General features: G+C 42.2%; 1 protein-coding gene across 3 annotated transcripts in view; it reads right to left on the reverse strand.

Moving 5' to 3' along the window:
- gk5 (glycerol kinase 5) overlaps nucleotides 1-18,703 on the reverse strand; it is a 64,955-nt gene that overhangs the window by 33,727 nt on the left and 12,525 nt on the right. For all 3 annotated transcript variants that reach the window (XM_080185941.1, XM_080185940.1, XM_080185942.1), the window contains 2 exons: nucleotides 6,941-7,016; nucleotides 2,188-2,281 (listed from right to left, as the gene is read on the reverse strand). In XM_080185941.1, the coding sequence (XP_080042067.1) occupies nucleotides 2,188-2,281; nucleotides 6,941-7,016 (170 nt within the window). The remainder of the gene's footprint in view (nucleotides 1-2,187; nucleotides 2,282-6,940; nucleotides 7,017-18,703) is intronic.

An 18,703-nucleotide genomic window follows, 5' to 3' on the forward strand; every position in this document is an offset into this window, starting at 1 on the left:
ATAAATAGGTTGGACTAAAACCTGGTGTTGTCAGACTTTTTACTGTGTTTACGCCAGTCCAACGCCAGCATACCCACATCACAATAAATGCTGGCCAGCCAAGGACACACATGTCCCACAAATGACTTTAAAAAAGGGATAATCTGGAGTGAGGCTTACTAATTTTCTTGTTACCAATCCCATCAACAAAGGCAACAGAAATTGGCACAAAACTTCCCCCTTCCCCACCCCATTTAGAAATTGTTGCCAAAAAAAGGTAAACGTTCCAAATGTGCATGAACATGAAGCAAGCAAGTTACTGCATGTCCTCCTGATGCAAGTAAGTTTTATTGGAAATCATTAAGAAATTGAGCATGACTTAAGACTCTACAGTGAGATGACTGGGAAGAATTTCTACATAACATTAAAATGACGAAGAAGATGGAAACCAAAACAAAACCTTTGGTGTCCACACCAAGAAAGTCTTTTAAATCATATTGCCCTACGCACCAGACATGCTATGGGTTATTGATCATAATTGTTTCAAAATAAAACTTTGAACCAAATTTAAGTGCTATTTCACCTGAATATAAGCTGATTCGGGTATCAATTGTGCTATATAACAATGAAGTGGCCTCAAATTAAAATCCTAATGAAAAGAACAGGAAACGCCACAGATAACACTATCTGAGTTTACTGCAGAAATTCAAATCTCAGAGGAATCAAGGTGAACTGTTTTCAGTCTCCAGATAAAACAAAGTCTTTGGTATGCTCTCTCTCATGCAGGGCAACTGGGAATGCGAACGGGTGCGAGATTAAAGAAGCTATGAAAAGTGGAGTTGAGTCTTGTACGCATTCCTTTTAGGACTTAAAACTCGCACTCACTTTTCACAAAGGTCTTTTTCCTGATGCCATTAATTCACAGGAAACAGAAGAGAAAGGTTTGGGAAACTTCAACATGATGCGACATTAGCAAATGAATGCTAACTCACTTTAAATGTAGAGTACACCATGATTGAACTGGCAGGGTCAGAGTATCAGAATATAATGAGTTACCCATGTTTAATTGCTAGACTGTTGTTTCAATAGCTTTATTCCCGTACAAAACTTAAAACGGGACAGCAAAACAGCAAAGGCATTGCAACGGCTTCACAGATACAGTCAAAGTATTTCCTAGCCAATGCACTCAGAATGACAAGGGCTATTGGAAGAACATTTTTTTTTTAATTTGTGAAAGCAAGGGGTTGTTTTACCAGTTTCCTCCGATATTGTTATTTAGATCTTTTTTTAAACAAACAATTAAAACTACAGAATACAATTTGTTTTTAGCTTCACTGAAAGCAAATATATTTTAGTTTTCAACCATTTCTCATATTTTGGAGACTGCGTTCCCCCACCCCCCCCCCTCCCCTTTTAGGTTTCCTCCTCATTCCTCGAACTTTTCCCCAAGTTCATATTAATGGCAAGGTGGGCATCGGAAAGCACCAGGAGTGGAGCCCCCTTCCAATTTCTCTTCGTCATCCATTGGAATGCTCCTTCCCTCCAGCTGAGAACTAACCTGAGGTTGCAAATTTACAACCTAGTTAACAAAGGGGTGAACTGAAATCCTATCATTCACAATGTATCATTACATCAGTGTGCCACACTACGGTCATGTCCTCTAATATAAATCAGGTTTATTCAGCTTCAACTCTGCCACCGAGTTCAATATCCCAGGACTAGGAGGCAGCCAAGGGACAAATAACAATCCTGCTGATATGCTGTTGGTTAGTGGTCATACGAACACTGGAGGAGGACAGAGTGAGCTGGCTTGTGTTGTTTCCACATGATAACACAGCCTGCCAATACTCCCAGTATTTCTCACACGAACTTGGCCCGTGAAGCACTGCAGGAGGAGTTACTCCCCTCGGGAGAAAGAACAGGAAGGATAACTTGGGGGGAAAAAAAAGTGACTGGAACAATAGCCTTCTGTGGTTTCTACAGAACACTGTGTCCCAAGTCATTGTACAAGTTGTGCCATATAGCATTTAGATTATGTTCAAACACAGAACAGTGCGTTAAAATTTGCTGTATGAAATGTGTATCAAAATCAGCACAAATGATATTTATCAATACTAAGTTTCAATATCTGCCAAACCTCGTCTTTGCAACATTAATTATACAGCACCCATCCGCCAGCTGCCAAGGATTATAATTTGACTACATTACCCAAAGTAACAACGATTTGTTCCACGATCTGACAAGATCAACTGCTCGAAGGTCTTGCCAGCAAATAAAGTTATGAAAGGGTCTTCCTGTTTTCCTGAAAGACAGACAGAACATTTGGATGAAGAATATCACAATTCCAACAACCCCACTGAAAATCTCAATTTCGATGAAATGTCACAGACATGAGAGGACCTCTCATTTTCCCACAGATAATTTAATAATTGTTTTGAAGAATGGAATAAACGTGGGCACAGCAAGAAGTCTCACAACACCAGATTAAAATCCAACAGGTTTATGTGCTTTTGGAGTGCTGCTCCTTCATCTTGCCAAATGCCTATACTGTAATAAACCCATTCACCTGATGAAGAGGCAATGCTGTGAAAGCTCACAATTCCAATTTAATCTGGTGTTGTGAGACTTCTTCTGTGCCCACCCCAGTCCAAAGCTGGCATCTCCCCTCATGGTATATAAGTGTGTTGATCATTTAATAACTTCTAAATGAAAGCCCATTAAAAAACAGGGGTGAGAAGTCAAAAATTGCAGGGAACACAGAATGGACTTGAAGATACAACATGGTTGCCCCAATTCGCTGATACACACTCCTCGCAGGGACGGCTTCACGGAATGACTGAAGTGCTACAATACTGGACTGACAAGAGAACATAAGGTCAGTTTTCTAGTAGACACTGGGTCAATATGAGCACAGCGTTCCACAGATGTTCTGCAATTGTGAAAGAGAAACTGTGCCAGGATTTCCTACTAGCCTCAGCAGCAAAATGAGGGTCAACATCATGCACACTGTGGATGCACAGAACTTATTAAATATCCTCAGCTTGTAGGAAGTAAAGGCAGAAGGCCGATTGAAAGGGCATGAAGCAAGAGGAAGTTTGCGTTTTTACAATAACCTGCCCTTCAAACACCAAGATGGAATTTAACTAAACGTCCCAATGACAGTATTTTGAAGCCCTTGATGTCTTCAATCTGCCATAAAGAGGGGCTTTGGAAAACAATAGTAGCAGCTGTGGTTTCCTCAATAGGAAATAAATATTTAATATTACTACTGCTACCTTTCTCATTGAGATTCCCAACTACCTGGAGTGCTGTTAACAATTTTAAGGTTTCATCAGGTTAGCAAACTAACGAACTAATTTTTGCTCCTCCAAACAATCTAGTCAAACCTCTACAACTGTAACAAACCCACTACCCCATTGGCAGGTGAAAAGGAGCAACAGTACTCTGCAACAATTTCTGAATAGGAGAAACCACTTTTTAATCAAAAGACCAAAAATCAAAACCCTTTCCAACAACTTCAATCTGTCCCTTACGACAAATAACACCTTGAAATGTTAATACCAGGTCTCTCTGCAGGAAGATTTTCTCCTGAACTTCACCCAGCATCGGGACTATTTCAGGTGTTGTTTTCAACACTAAACCTTGGAAAATTTCTCCTTTTAAAACTCAACTATATAAACAAATGCACTTGACTGAACACTTGCAAATTAACAAACCTATTTTGTCTCCTCCACAGTTGTATCACAAGTATTAATGATTTATACAATCCCTACCTACTTGGCAATATTCAGCATTTCCATTAACGTGAAACAAGGCAGCTTTTTAGGCTGGCAGCTACAACAGTTATTTAGACAACACCTTCACGTCTTAATTATAGGCAAGATATCGTTCTTTCACCCCTTCACAAGCTGAATAACTCATCTAACATTCACACACAGCAATGAAAAGGTAAAACTTAAATACAAGCTTCATGACAGAAAAACTTCTATTACAAACATTGAAAATAAAACATGGTGTGTTTGGCTCTGCATGTCACCTTAGCTCAGTGAGCCTCATTGCCAACTTGAAGATCAGAATGTTATAAGTTCAAGTTCCTTCTTAGGATGTGATCAGATAATCAAAATTGACAGTGCAGTCTATTACTGCAGGACTGTTGCCTGTTCAAGAGTTCTTGTCATTGAAAAGTCAACTTTTTACCTTTTCACCCCCATATAGGGAGATATTAAAGACCTCCATGGTACAATTTGGAGAAAAATGGCTAGCATTCATCCTTCAATCCACAGCTCTCAACAAAAAAAAAATGATGAATTGGTTTTCCATCTCATTTGTGTCAATGTGTCTACATAATAGTGAACACTAACATTATAAAAAAGACCTTCCTCAAAACTCAAGTTTGAGACAAGACCTCCCCTTCACAAAACCATGCTGCCTATCACCTATAAACCTATTTATTCTCTTCCAGTGACGGTACACCCTGTCCCTTAGAATCCCTGGATAAAATGCAAGTACTTCTTTATTACTTTTACCTGCATCCATTATTTCCAATAGAATAAAAATCAGGCAGTACAACTTTTACACAGATGGTAAGGGTTAAATTATGAACCCAGGTTACTTGAATTTTTTTTTCCTGAAGTAGAAGAGGAGCCATTCTGAATTGGTTAATATGTTGTGTACAGTAAAAGACCTGAGGCCTAGTGTTCCTTTATCAGAATGTGGTTTTACTTATCCAAACCAGCACTGTACTTTAGTCCTAGCCATCATTCTAAGGACCCTTAGCAACTAGATGTATGTAATCTTTATCAGCAATGTCACATTGATGTGAAAGGAGTTAACCGTATCTATGCTTGGTCAATTTTGCTCATAGAAACTGCAGCTTTGTAGGCTATATTGGAATGTCACTCGTAAATTAAGTTCCCTGTGTCTAGTGAGTGAGTGTGTGTGTGTGTGTGTGTGTGTGTGTGTGTGTGTGTGTGTGTGTGTGTGTAAGTAAGTAAAAGAGAATGGGCAGGGTATCAGTTTAGCTCAGCTAGCTGGACGGCTGGTTTATGACACAGAATGATGCCAACAGTACAGGTTCAATGGTACTGGCTGAAGTTATTCATGACGGTCCTGCCATTCTCAATCTTGCCCCTTGCCTCAGGAGTGGTGACCCTCGGGTTAAATCACCACCTCAAGAAAAAGGGGAGAGCAGCCTATGATGACTTTCTTACTTACATTAAAATTGACTAGAAACTGAACTGAACCAGCCATCTCAATTCTGCAGGCTACAGAGCAGTTCAGAGGCAAGCAACTCTCCTCCTAACTCCCTAATCCTGTCCACCATCTACAAAACACAAGGCAAGAATGTGATGGCATACTCTCCACTTGCCTGGATGAGTGCAACTCCAACAACACAAGAAGCTCAACACCATCCAGGACGAAGCAGCCCACTTGATTAGTACCCCTCACACAACCATTCATTCCCTCTATCACTAGTGTTTGGCTTGGTGACGAAGACTATTAAAGATCAATTGCTTTCTCAAAAGAACTGCCTCAATATCTTGGCCCATACACTGTAACACGTTCATCTGAAGAGGTGATACATGAGCAGTGGGAGCCATGTGTACCATGTACAAGATGCCACGCAGTAATTCATCAAGCCTTCTCCGACACCTAGAGCAAGGTCAGCTGATGCGTGGGAACATCAGCATCTGCAAGTTCCTCCAAGCCACTCACCATCCTTACTTGCAACTATGCGAAACCCTGGAACTCGCTCCCTAATAGCACCATGGGAGTACCTACACCACATGGACTGCAGCGGTTTAAAAAGGCTCCTCACCGCCACCTTTGAGGGTAATTAAAGTGGGCAATAAATGCTGGCCTTGCCAGTGACAAACAGAAGATTTTTTTCTTAAAAAGAGTGCAGCATTTAGAAATCAGAAAACACATTTCGTACAAAGAGCAGGAGAAATCTGACTCTTTGCCAACAGGATGTGGATATTTGGACACTTAGAGCTTCAGAGGTGGAGGTCAATAGACATTTGTTTGGTAAATGTTACAAAGCTAAGGCAGGCAAGAGAGTTCATATACACATCAGCCACAGTCTAACTGATGAAGGCACAGCTTTAATGGGCTGAATGGTCTATTCCTGTGCCTATGATTAAGTCACAAATATACACTGTCCACACGCAAATCTCAAGAAACTCTAAGTCACAAAAAATTACTGTTCTATTTTTTAATCACAATAGGCCTTGCACAGAAACAGGAACCACCATGCAGTCCACGGTCTTAAAGCCCCAGTCTCTTGTAACCCACTATTCTTTCACCCAGCTGAGGTGGCCACAACGCGGTTGTGTCACAGGATAACATTAACTTTACCCAGTAACATTAGTTTGAGGGCAACGACTGTCAGGGGCACTTTATGGACTAGCACCATAGACTTTTACTAACCCAGACCAGTCAAATCTCACTCATATTTGATTTTTTAAAAAAAACTATACTTCCTTTTCAATGGGGAAAAAAGAACATATTTAAACTGTTTTGCAATCTGTTGATGAATCTGATTTCTAATATCTCCCAGATGTTGGCATCTTTCGTTCTGTCTGACCCATAGAGCTTGTGAGCCAACACTTGAGCATCCAAAAGGTAATATTTCAGTTCTGGCAAAAAGCACAAGTATACACAGATTTTATAAACATGGAACAACGATGACCATTGTTCTAGAAGCTTCAATACTTTTTTTTTGGGGGGGGGGGGGGGGGGGGGGTGGAAATCTTCTTACGTCTTCATCATGACAGCAAACTCTGAAGATAAATAACTAGAGAAGATAAAAGTGAGAGTGTTCACTGTATAATTTTCCTTCTCTCCATTGAATAACTCTCTCAACTGCTCAAAAAAAACAAATTTATTCAATGGTTAAAATTGGGCCATTGAGTATTCTAAGCTTACAGCAGCAAGCATGTTATTCTCTTCAAATACTTACTTGTCCCAAGTGACAAATGTTGCTCTCTGCGTTGAAATACCAAGAGCAACCATCTGCTTCATGTGTAATCCAGACTCTAGAAGCAGAAAACACCACAATCATTTTATCCAGTGCGACAGCAGCGCCAGAGCAGAGCAAAGCTAAAACTTTAAAAGAAAAGCAAAAGACTTCAGAGGCTGGAAATCTGGAACAAAGACAGAAAGTGCCGGAAAACCACCCCCAGCAGGCCTAGCCGCATCTGTGGAGCGAGAACTTTTGCAGATGCACCACAGAAAGCACTCTTTCTAGTTGTATCACAGCTTGGTACAGCTCCTGCTCTACCCAAGACTGCAAGGAACTACAAAAAGTCATGAATGTAGCCCAATCCATCACACAAACCAGCTTCCTATCCATTGACTCTATCTACACTCCTCACTGCCTCAGCAAAGCAGCCAGCATAATTGAGGACCCCACGCACCCCAGACATTTTCCCAAAGGAAGGAGGTGGAAGAGACACAGGAGAACCATAGAACATTACAGCACAGAAACAGGCCTTTTGGCCTTTCTTGGCTGTGCCGAACCACTTTTCTGTCCAGTCCCACTGACCTGCACCTGGACCATATCCCTCCACACCCCTCTCATCCATGTGTCCGTCCAAGCTTTTCTTAAATGTTAAAAGTGACCCTGCTTTCACCACTTCATCTGGCAGCTCATTCCACACTCCCACCACTCTGTCTAAAGAAGCCCCCTCCCAATATTCCCTTTAAACTTTTCCCCCTTCACCCTTAACTCATGCCCTCTAGTTTTTTTCAACCTAGCCTCAGTGGAAAAAGGTTGCTTGCATTCACATCTATACCCATCATGATTTTATACACCTCTATCAAGTCTCCCCTCATTCTTCTACACTCCAGGGAATAAAGTCCTAACCTATTCAACCTTTCTCTGTAACTCAGTTTCTCAAGTCCCAGCAACATCCTTGTAAACCTTCTCTGCACTCTTTCAACCTTATTAATATCCTTCCTGTAATTAGGTGACCAAAACTGCACACAATACGCTAATACTCAGACTTTTGTACTCTAGGTACAAAAGTCTGAGGTCCAGTTCCAGCCGACTCAAGAACAGCTTCTTCCCTGCTGCTGTCGGACTTTTGAATGGACTTGCCTTGCATTAAGTTGATCTTTTTCTACACTCTAGCTATTCTCGTAACACTACATTCTGCACTGCCTCGTTTCCTTCTCTATAAACAGTATGTTTTGTCTGTATAGCGCGCAAGAAACAAATACTTTTCACTGTATGTTAATACACGTGATAATAATAAAATCAAATGAAAGAAACAGAGTTACTATTTGGAGTCCATACAACTCTTGTTCAGAGCTGTAGAACATGGTAAGTGCACAATTCCAGCTCATTTCCATTCCTATTAACTTGTGACAAGAAATTTTGGCTGTGAGGGAAGAGAATATGGCAACAACGAGATTGCACTTTGTACTTTAGGATTTTTTTTTTGGGCAGAGGTCCCAGGTAGGACCAATCGATAGCTGGCAGTCCTATCCAGGAATTTTAAGTTCTCAGAATTTTTTTTTGGCTGGGCAGGGGTGGGATAGAGGGGTGACACAGTAGAAACTGTCCTGGGCTGCAGAATGAAAAGTGGAAAAAAAAAGGAGAATCATGCGAAGTCAAAGTATCTCAATATAGAAAGAGCCTCAAAGCCAGCAATTGTTAAAAACTTCAACCTGAATAAGAATTGGTTTCAAAAGCATCTAACAAGACCTAGAATCCCAAAGAGGTTAAGGCTCAGTTGCCAATGTGAATAGTTCACCAGTTAGAAAGGCAATGCCCTGAATACACCATTGTGCACCAGTGCAGTAACAATTGCAGCCTTGAAATTACAGTGTGGCATCAGCCTAACTCATTCATATGAAGTTCCTCTGTCCACTATTTTCAAACAGACACATTAATCTATTCAAATAGCTGAATAAAGGAAGTTCATACAACCCAGTTAACCGGTTGAAAGTTACCACGGAGCATGATGTAATATCATGGCTGTAATTCAAGGCCACTCTGAGATTATATCGTTGAAGGGTTAATTATAAAAAGGTAAGAACATGAGAAATAGGAGCAGGAGTAGGCCATCTAGCTCCTTGAGCCTGCCCCGCCATTCAATAAGATCATGGCTGATCTGAAGTGGCTCAGTTCCACTTTCCCGCTTTCTCCCCATAACCCTTAATCCCCTTGCCTACCAAAAACCTATCTACCCGTGTCTTAAATATATTTAGCGAGGTAGCCTCCACCACTTCAATGGGCAGAGAATTCCAGAGATTCACCACCCTTTGAGTGAAGACATTCCTCCTCAACTCCCGTTCTAAACTGCTCCCCCCCGCCCCCCCCCCCCCGTCCTATCTTGAGGCTGTGCCCTCTAGTCCTGCTGTCCTTTCTGAGCGGAAAGAATCTCTCCATCTCTACCCTATCCATCCCCTTCATCATCTTATACTTCTCAATGAGATCCCCCCTCATCCTTCTAAACTCCAATGAGTACAAGCCCTGTCTATTCAGCCTCCCTTCATAGTTCAACCCCCTCAACTCCGGCATCAGCCTAGTGAACCTCCTCTGCACTCCCTCCAAGGCCAAAATATGCAAGTGCGGTGACCAAAACTGCACACAGTACTCCAGCTGCAGCCTCACCAGTGCCCTGTACAGTTGCAGCAAGACCTCCCTACTTTTATATTCAATCCCCCTCGCTATGAAGGCCAGCATCCCATTTGCCTTCCTGATCACCTGCTGCACCTGCAGGCTGGGTTTTTGCAACTCATGCACAAGGACCCCCAGGTCCCTCTGCACCGTAGCATGCTGCAGCTTTTCGCCCTTTAAATAGTAATCCCTCTTACTATTATTCCTGCCAAAGTGGATAACCTCACACTTGCCAACATTGTATTCCATCTGCCAGGTCCTCGCCCACTCGCTCAGCCTATCTAGATCCCTCTGCAGACTTTCTACACCCTCCGCACAATTTGCTTTTCCGCTTATCTTGGTGTCATCAGCAAATTCGACACCCTACACTCAGCTCCTTCCTCCAGATCATCTATATAAATGGTAAATAGCTGAGGCCCCAGCACCGATCCCTGGGGCACTCCACTAGTCACCAACCGCCAATCCGAATAGCACCCATTGACACCTACTCTCTGCCTCCTATTTGACAGCCAATCCTCTATCCACGCTAAGTGATACCCTGTTTTCATATTTTAGTAGTTATGCCCCTCCCTGTCTCTGTAATCACTTCAGCTCTGTATTCCTCTAATTCTGGCCTCTTAGTCATCCCTGATTTTAAATTGTTCCACCATTGGTGGCCACACCTTCAGCTGCCTGCGTCTTAAGTTCTAGAATTCCCTCTCTACACCTTTCTGCCACTCTGTCCCGCTTTCCACTTGTAGGGCACTTCTTAAAACCTACATCTTTGGTCCATCAGAACTAATTTCTCCCAATGCAACTGCTCCAATAGTCTGTTTTGTGATGCTCCTGAGAAGTGCCTTGGGATGTCCTCTATGACATTATGGGCACTATACAAATAAAAACTATTGCTGTTGTCAAAGGTCAGTAACTTCAATTTTTAATTTTTTTCCCTTAAGTTTCCATATTCCCCATAAAAGTGATTTGATTGCCATGTCAATATTGACACACTTGCCTTGTAGGAGTCAATCTGGCTATCCAATAGACAATTATTATGATTCTTAAAGGACCTTTCTGTATTTTGACTTTCAAATACTTTTGGAATCTCAAAGCAGTGCAAATACGTTTAAAACATGCAGGCGTTCACCATCTGAACGTTAGTTAACAAGGTAATGTGGCAAGGACACTAATAGATAAAAGACAACTTCAGGATGCTGGCAAATGTATCATGCGAACCTGCTAAATACATCAGTGAACAGTGAAAGATGTAAACTCTGGAATAGCCCAGAACACAGACAGTAGGCAAACCTTGGCTTGAATTGGAAAAACGAAATGAATGAGTTAAATGAATCCAATGGTTCTGAACATAGTGCATCCTAAATGAGGTGACACAGAAAACAGCATGAGAGCATGAAGGGGGAATAGGAAGTAAGGGTGCAAGGGGTGAGGGTTAGTGGGCCAAAGAGGCTATAATATAATTAGGATGAAGTCCCAGAGAAACCAAATCAGGGCCTAACCATCCTGCCTTGGTATTCATCTGCCCAATGGCCACATCCTGCGATCACAGTGGCTAGCATCGCTGCCTCACAGCACCAGGTACCCGGGTTTGATTCCTGGCTAAGGTCACTTGTGTGTAGAGTTTGCACATTCTCTGTGTGTCTGCATGGGTTTCCTCCTGGTACACCAGTTTCCTTCCACAGACCAGAGATACATGGATGAGGAGGATTGGCCATGCTAAATTGCCCCTTAGTGTCAGGAGCACTAGCCAGGGCAAATGCATGGGGTTATGGGAATGGGGTCTGATTCATAGAGGTTTACAGCATGTAAACAGGCACCTCAGCCCAACTTGTCCATGCTGCCCTTAGTTTTTTTTTTAAAAATCCCTAAGCTAATCCCAATTGCCAGCATTTGGCCCATATCCCTCTATACCCATCGTATCCACATAACTATCTAAATGCTTTTTAAATAGAGATTGGGTGGAATTGTGGTCGGTGCAGACTTGATGGGCCAAATGGTCTCCTTCAGCACCGTCGGGATTCTATGATCTGGGATGGCGGGCCTGACTTGATCCTGCCCAGAGTATAAATATTGCATGCGGGGCCACTGACATGTAGCGCCGAGTATGGAAAATTTCCCCAACTCGAGCTTCTCATCTCATTAGTAAAAATCCAGCCTGACATCCCTCCAATTTCATCTACCCTCAGTGTGGGCAGCTCTAGATTAAAATGAGAAAGGGAAAACTTATAAATTTAAACTGTACTATACAGGTATCCCAGCGAAGGAAATTGAAAAGGGAAATCAAGCAAACTGTGATATACTTCAACCATGAAAGGGAGTCGTTGAAACTGATCAAAATTAGGTCATTAATGTAACTTAAGAACTTGGAGAGCACAGTTGGACACAGTGTACTGTTAGATCAGATTTGATGCCATACAGGTTTTACGTGTTTAATGAACCAAACAGCCTCACAACAAAAGCTGGTTTCAGTGCCAAAGTTGTAGCACTGTGATCCATGTCCATGAACCATAACGAGGGATCAGCAGAACTGATCTGCCTCATGGCTCTAAAACAACCTCAACTAAAGTGGATTTGCACAGTACCATTACAAACAATGTCAGTTTTGAGTGTGCTCTACGTTTAAACAATTTCAGATCACATAGACTGGGAACAGAAGAGTAGCTGCTGGCCATTCAGCCCATCAAGACTGCTCCACCATTCCATTTGATCATAGCTGATCATTTTCCTCAAAGCCACTTTGCTGAACTATGCCCATATCCTTTAATATCATTAGTATCCAGAAATTTGTCTATTTCTATCTTCAACATGCTCAATGATCGTGCTTTCACAGCCCTTGGGGTCGAGAATTCCAAACATACACCACCCTCCAACTGAAGAAATTTCTCCTCCTCAGTCTTAAATGGCCTGTCCCTTATTTTGAGGCTGTGTCCCTTGGTTCTAGACTCACCAGTCAGGGGAACATCCTATTTACATCTATCACGTCACACACTATAAGAATTCTGTGAGGTCACCTTGTATTCTCTGGAATTTCAAAGAATGCAAGTCCAATTTCCTCAACCTCTCCTCAAAAAACAAGCCTGTCATTCCTGAGATTAATATGGTAAACACCCACTGCACTCATTTAACAACAAGTATATTCTTCCTTAGCTAGAGAGACCAAAATTGCACATAACACTCCAGCCCTAAGACACCTTTCTTCCTGTACTCAAATCCCTTGCAATGAAGCCCAAGTCATTCACTACTTGCTTACTGGGCCTGCATGCTGGTTTTTATGACTCGTGAGCAAGAACACCCAGTCCCTTTGGACTTCAACATTTCCCAACTTCTCATCCACAAGTGGAAACCGTACACTTATTCACATTACATTCCATCTGCCATGTTCTTGCCCATTTACTTAGCTTGACCAAGTCCCTTTGAAGCCTCCTTGCATCCTCCTACTTACATTCCCACCTTGTTTTGCATCATGAGCAAAACTTGGAAATATTACAGTTGGTGCCCACATCCAGATCAGATTGTGAACAGCTGTGAACCAAGCACTGATTCTAGTAACAGGCTGCCGTTCTGAGAATGACTCTTACCGTTCCTTCCCTAAAGAGTATTATTGAAGCAGATGGATTCTATAATGATCGGTGATAGTTAAGGTCATCATTACTGAGACTAGTTTTAATAATTCCAGATTTATTAATTGAATTCAAGTTTTACCAGCTGCCATGGTGGGATCTGATCCCCACCTACCCAAGAATCCTATTTGCTCTAATTTGTTTACCAACCTCCTGCGTGTGGCCATGTCTTCAGGCTTGCCAGTTTTTCTGGCAACCTTACAAACTACTTCCTTTGATCTAGTGACATGTTTAACTTGTTAACCACAGTTACTTCAATCTTCTTGCTGGGTTTGTGTCTCCTAGAGCAATAAATATTTTTTTGTTGACCATGTAATACTTCCTTAAATTCCAGTCATTAGCTGTCCACTGTCAAACCTTTTAATGTATATTCCCAATCCACTGTAGCTAACTTGCCCCTCATACCTTCCACAGTTCCCTTTGTTCAGATTAAGACCCGAGTTTCAGAATGAACCACATCACTTTCAAGCTTAATGTAAAATTCTGTCACATTATGGTCATTATTCCCTGAAGGCTTCTTTACAGCATGGTTATTAATTACCCCTTTTCCATTACATAATACTAAGCCCCAATCCCAAGTTGTTCTTCAACGTACTGCTCCAGAAGTCCATCTCATGCATACTTTAGGAACTCCTCCTCCACAGCGATAGTGCTAATTATCTTTGCTCAGTCTGTGTATAAATTGAACTTCCCCATTATTATTGCCATGATGTGGAGATGCAAGTGTTGGACTGGGGTGGGCACAATATTATCACATTACCAATGTTGCACCTAATTTATACCATGCCCAACATTACCACGATAGCTTGGTGGCCACAAACATCTCTCACCAATGTTTGCTGCCGCCTGCCCATTAACTCCACGATCCTATTTTCTTCCCATATCCTTTCAGCCCCAAGGGCTACATCTAATTCCTTCTTGAAATCACACAATTTTGGTCTCAACTACTTTCTGTGGTAGTAAATTCCACACGTTCATCACCCTCTGGGAGAAGAAATTTCTGCTCACCTCAGTCCTAAAATGTTTGCCTTTTATCCTCAAACTATGACCCCAAGTTTTGGACACCCCCCATCATCAGGAACATTCCTTCTGAATCTACCCTATCCAACCCTCACTCTTTTAAACTCAAATGAATATAATCCTAACTGACTTAAGTCTCTCCTCATGTGACAGTCCAGCCACCCCAGGAATCAGCTTGGCAAACCTTTGCCTTTTTTGCTGCCTGTTGTACCTGAGTGCTTACTTTCAACGACTGGTGCATGAGACACCAAGGTCTTGCTGAGTATCCACCTCTCTCAATTTACACCCAAATAATAATCTGCCTTCCCATTTTTGCTACTGAAGGGAATAATCTCATTTTTATCTACATTACACTACATCTGCCATGCATATGGCCACTCACCCAGCCTGTCCAGTCACACTAAAGCATTCCTGCATCCTCCTTATAGTTTACCCTCTTACCCAAACTGGAGATAATACATTTAGTTCTCTTGTCCAAATCATTAATATATGACATGAACAGTTGGAATCCTAGCACAGGTCCCTGCAGTAAAATGCATTTTGGAAGGTCTAATGCAGATAGGAAATATACAATAAATGGCAGAACCCTTAACAGCATTGATAGGCAAAGGGACCTGGGTGTACAGGTACACAGGTCACTGAAAGTGGCAATGCAGGCGGAGAAGGTAGTCAAAAAGGCATACGGCATGCTTGCCTTCATTGGCTGGGGCATGGAGTTTAAAAATTGGCAAGTCATGTTGCAACTTTATAGAACCTTAGTTAGGCCGCACTTGGAATATAGTGTTCAATTCTGGTTGCCACACTACCAGAAGGATGTGGACGCTTGAGACCGTACAGAAAAGATTTACCAGGATGTAAATCTTTTCAACAAGGAGAGGTTGGAGAAACTCGGTTTGTTCTCACTAGAACAATGGAGGTTGAGGGACGACCTGATAGAAGTCTACAAGATTGAGAGACATGGACAGAGTGGATAGTCAGAAGCTTTTTCTCAGGGTGGAAGAGTCAATTACTAGAGGTCACAGGTTTAAGGTGCGAGGGGCAAGGTTTAAAGGAGATGTACGAGGCAGATTTTTGTTTTAAAACATAGAGAGATGGGTGCCTGGAACTCGTTGCTGGGGGAGGTAGTGGAAGCTGATACAATAGTGACTTTTAAGGGGCGTCTGGTCAAATACATGAATAGGATAGGAATAGAGGTATATGATCCCCAGAAGGGTAGGGGGTTTTAGTTAAGTCAGGCAACATGGTCGATGCATGCTTGGAGGACCGAAGGGCCTGTTCCTGTGTTGTAATTTTCTTTGTTTTTACCCCATTAGTCACTGCCTGTCAATTGGAAAAAGTCCCATTTATTCCAACTCTTTGCTTCCCATTTGTTAACCAACTTTCTATCCATCTCACACCAGCAATTCCATGAGCTTCAAATTTACAGTCATCTTTCATGTGAGACTTTGTTGAAAACCTTCTGAAAGTCTAAATTTACTACATCCACCTGTTCTCCCTTTTCAACTCTACTAATTACATCCTCAAAAGAATTCCAGTAAATTTGTCAAGTATGACCTCCTTTTTGTAATTGCTGACTTTGTCTGATTATACATAATGGACTCTTAGCACCTTCCCTGCTGCTCACGTTAGGGTCACTGATCCAAAGTTCCTGGTTTTCTCTCTACCTCCCATTTTAATAGCGGGCACACATTAACTACCCTCTAATCTGTTTGATTCTGGCCTTGGGTGACTGTGGTGTTCGCCCCATGTCTGCATGGGTTTTCTCTGGGTGCACTGCTTTTCGCCCACAGTCCAAAGATCTGTAAGTTAGGTGGATTGTCCATGGTAGATGTAAGGGGTTGTGGGGATAGAGCAGAAGGGAGGGCTGTTTGGGATGCTCTTTCAGAAACTTGGTGTAGACTTGATGGGTTGGATTGCCTCTTTCTGCGCTGTGGGAATTCCTTGATTTGTAGGGATTCTTATTAAATCATACCAATTTATCTCTATTTGTGCTTTCAGATTATCCTTCTGTTACAATGCTGCATGTCCGACTTGGTATTTTTGATATTTTTCCACATTCTATTTGTTGCTTACCTTTGCTTTAGCTGCCTTCAAATTTCACATAATACTTTTCTACTTCCCCTAGCCAGTTTTGCTTTCAATCTGAACTTCCTCCGAGGTTCCCATCCTCTCCACACCCTGTCAATCTAGTTTAAAATCCTCCAAACAGCAGCAGCTAATCTCCCTGCGAGGATATTAGTATCAGTCCTGCTCAGATGCAACCCATCCATCCTGCACAGAACCCCACCTGCTCCAAATGCCTCAGGAGCCCGACACTCTCCCTCCTAACCAATTTTCCAGCCATGTGTTCAATCACTCAATCCTCCTATTCCTATGCTCACTAGCCTGTGGCACTGGGAGTAATCCTTGAGATGACTACTTCTGAGGTGCTGCTATTTAATTTCTTTCCTAACTCCTTAAAAGCCAAAGTCCATGTTCTGAGGTTCTCATGGAACTTTCCCTAAGCTTCCTGCTTGTAGTGAACTCCAGGTTTTACCCAGACCATCAGGGTCATGGCTAGAGATGGACACTTCTCCAAATGAAAGAAGACGGAGCACAATCTTGGAGAGGTTCCTGGAGCACTTATGGTGTCATCTGTTCCTCATTTCATTCAAGCATAAACAGGAAGTGATTGCATGGAACAAAGGTTGTGAAATTTGCACTTCTGAAAGTCTTTGGCATCTCCATCTAATCTCAACCTGCGCTGAAACCCTCATCCATGCTTTTGTGGTCTCTACATTCAACAATTTCAACACAGTCCACCCCCTATACTTGATATCATTTAAATCTCTGCTGATTGTGGTCTTAACTCACAGCAAATTCCTTTGCCTCATTACCCCTGTGCTCATTGACCTATGTTGGCTTCCTGTCAAATAACAGCTTGATTTTAAAATGTCCATTCTAGTTTTCAAACACTCCATGGCCTCACCCAGGCCTTTCTCTGCTATCTCCTCCAGCCCCACATCCCTTCAGGATATCTGCACTCCTCTAATTCTGGCCTCGCGCATTCCAAATTGTAATTGTCCCACTACTCACAGTGGTGTCTTCAATCAGCCAGGCCCAAGGCTCTGGAATTCCCTCCATACATCTCTCCTCCTTCCTACCTCACTTTCCTCCCATAAGACATTCTTTAAAACCTCTGTTTTCCTTCAAGCTTTTGACCACCTGATCTAATAACTCCTTAAGTGCTTCAGTGCCATAATGTGTTTCATAATAAAAGCAAGTTACTGTGGATATTGGAATCTGAAACCAAAAGAGAAAACGCTGGAAAACCTCAGCAGGTCTCACAGCATCTGTAAGAAGAGAAAAGAGCTGACGTTGAATACAGATGACCTTTTGTCAAAGCTAAAAAGTTTGGAAAGTGAGAGATATTTATACGATGGGGGGGGGGGGGAATGAAAGATGAATCATAGCCACAGAAACTTGAGGAAAAGACGGTTATTTTGTCTGTGGACAGTTATTAAAGGGCATAAACGGCAGAAAAATTGTAAGCTGTGACACATGGGGATGTTGGGGGAGAGGGGGAAAAATAGGACAGAGGTTAAATGTAGAAAAAGGGTAAGTGAGGTGGGGGGTGGGAGAAGAAAAGGAATGAGAAGGGGGAAGGAAAGGGGGGGGGGGGCAGGGGGGAGAAAAATGAAGAGAGGCCATAAAGAAATAAAGAAAAAGGTAGGGTACAATAAAAAAAATTAAATATAGAACGAAAAAAAAGGGGGCCAAGGTGGGGTAGGGCAAACGATCTGAAGTTGTTGAATTTGATGTCGAGACTGGAAGGCTGGAAATAAAACAGTGTCTAGTCAGAAGATGAGATGCTGTTCCTCCAGTTTGTGTTGAGCTTCACTGGAACATTGCAGCAAGCCAAGGACAGTCATGTGGGCATGGGAGCACGATCGTGTGTTTAAAAACCATTTTAACACATGATCCTGCTGGTCAGCTTCATTGGGTGGATGGCTAGCATGAGGTTCAGGTTAATATCAACAGCACATATTCAATTCCTGTTCCAGTTCAGATAAAGTTGGGATCTGCCTTTTTGCCATGTCCCCTTAAGAGTGGAAGGTAATGGCAAACCACTACTGACAAGAAAAACAAGGTGAAGCATTGGCAGACAATGAGGCAATGACCTGCCTTTGGCCAGTCCTGAAGGGTCAGACATTGTACCTTCTTTTACTTTTACAAATCATGACTAATCTTCACAATGAATCTCTTGAAAGTTCCTTCAATGCAACTCATTTCAGAGGATTGCAGAATCACACAGCACTGAAAAGGCTCTTCCGTCTATCGATTCCGCACTGACATTAGAAATAGCTGAATTCCCACCTAATTTCACAACCCTGAATGTTATGATATGCCAAGTGTTTATCCAGATACTTTTTAAAGGATTGAGGCATTCCACCTCTACCACCCTCCCAGGCAGCACACTCCA

This window comes from Carcharhinus amblyrhynchos, chromosome 3, assembly GCF_965287045.1.
Source record: "Carcharhinus amblyrhynchos chromosome 3, sCarAmb.v2.hapA, whole genome shotgun sequence".
In the NCBI taxonomy this organism is placed as follows: Eukaryota; Metazoa; Chordata; class Chondrichthyes; order Carcharhiniformes; family Carcharhinidae; genus Carcharhinus; species Carcharhinus amblyrhynchos.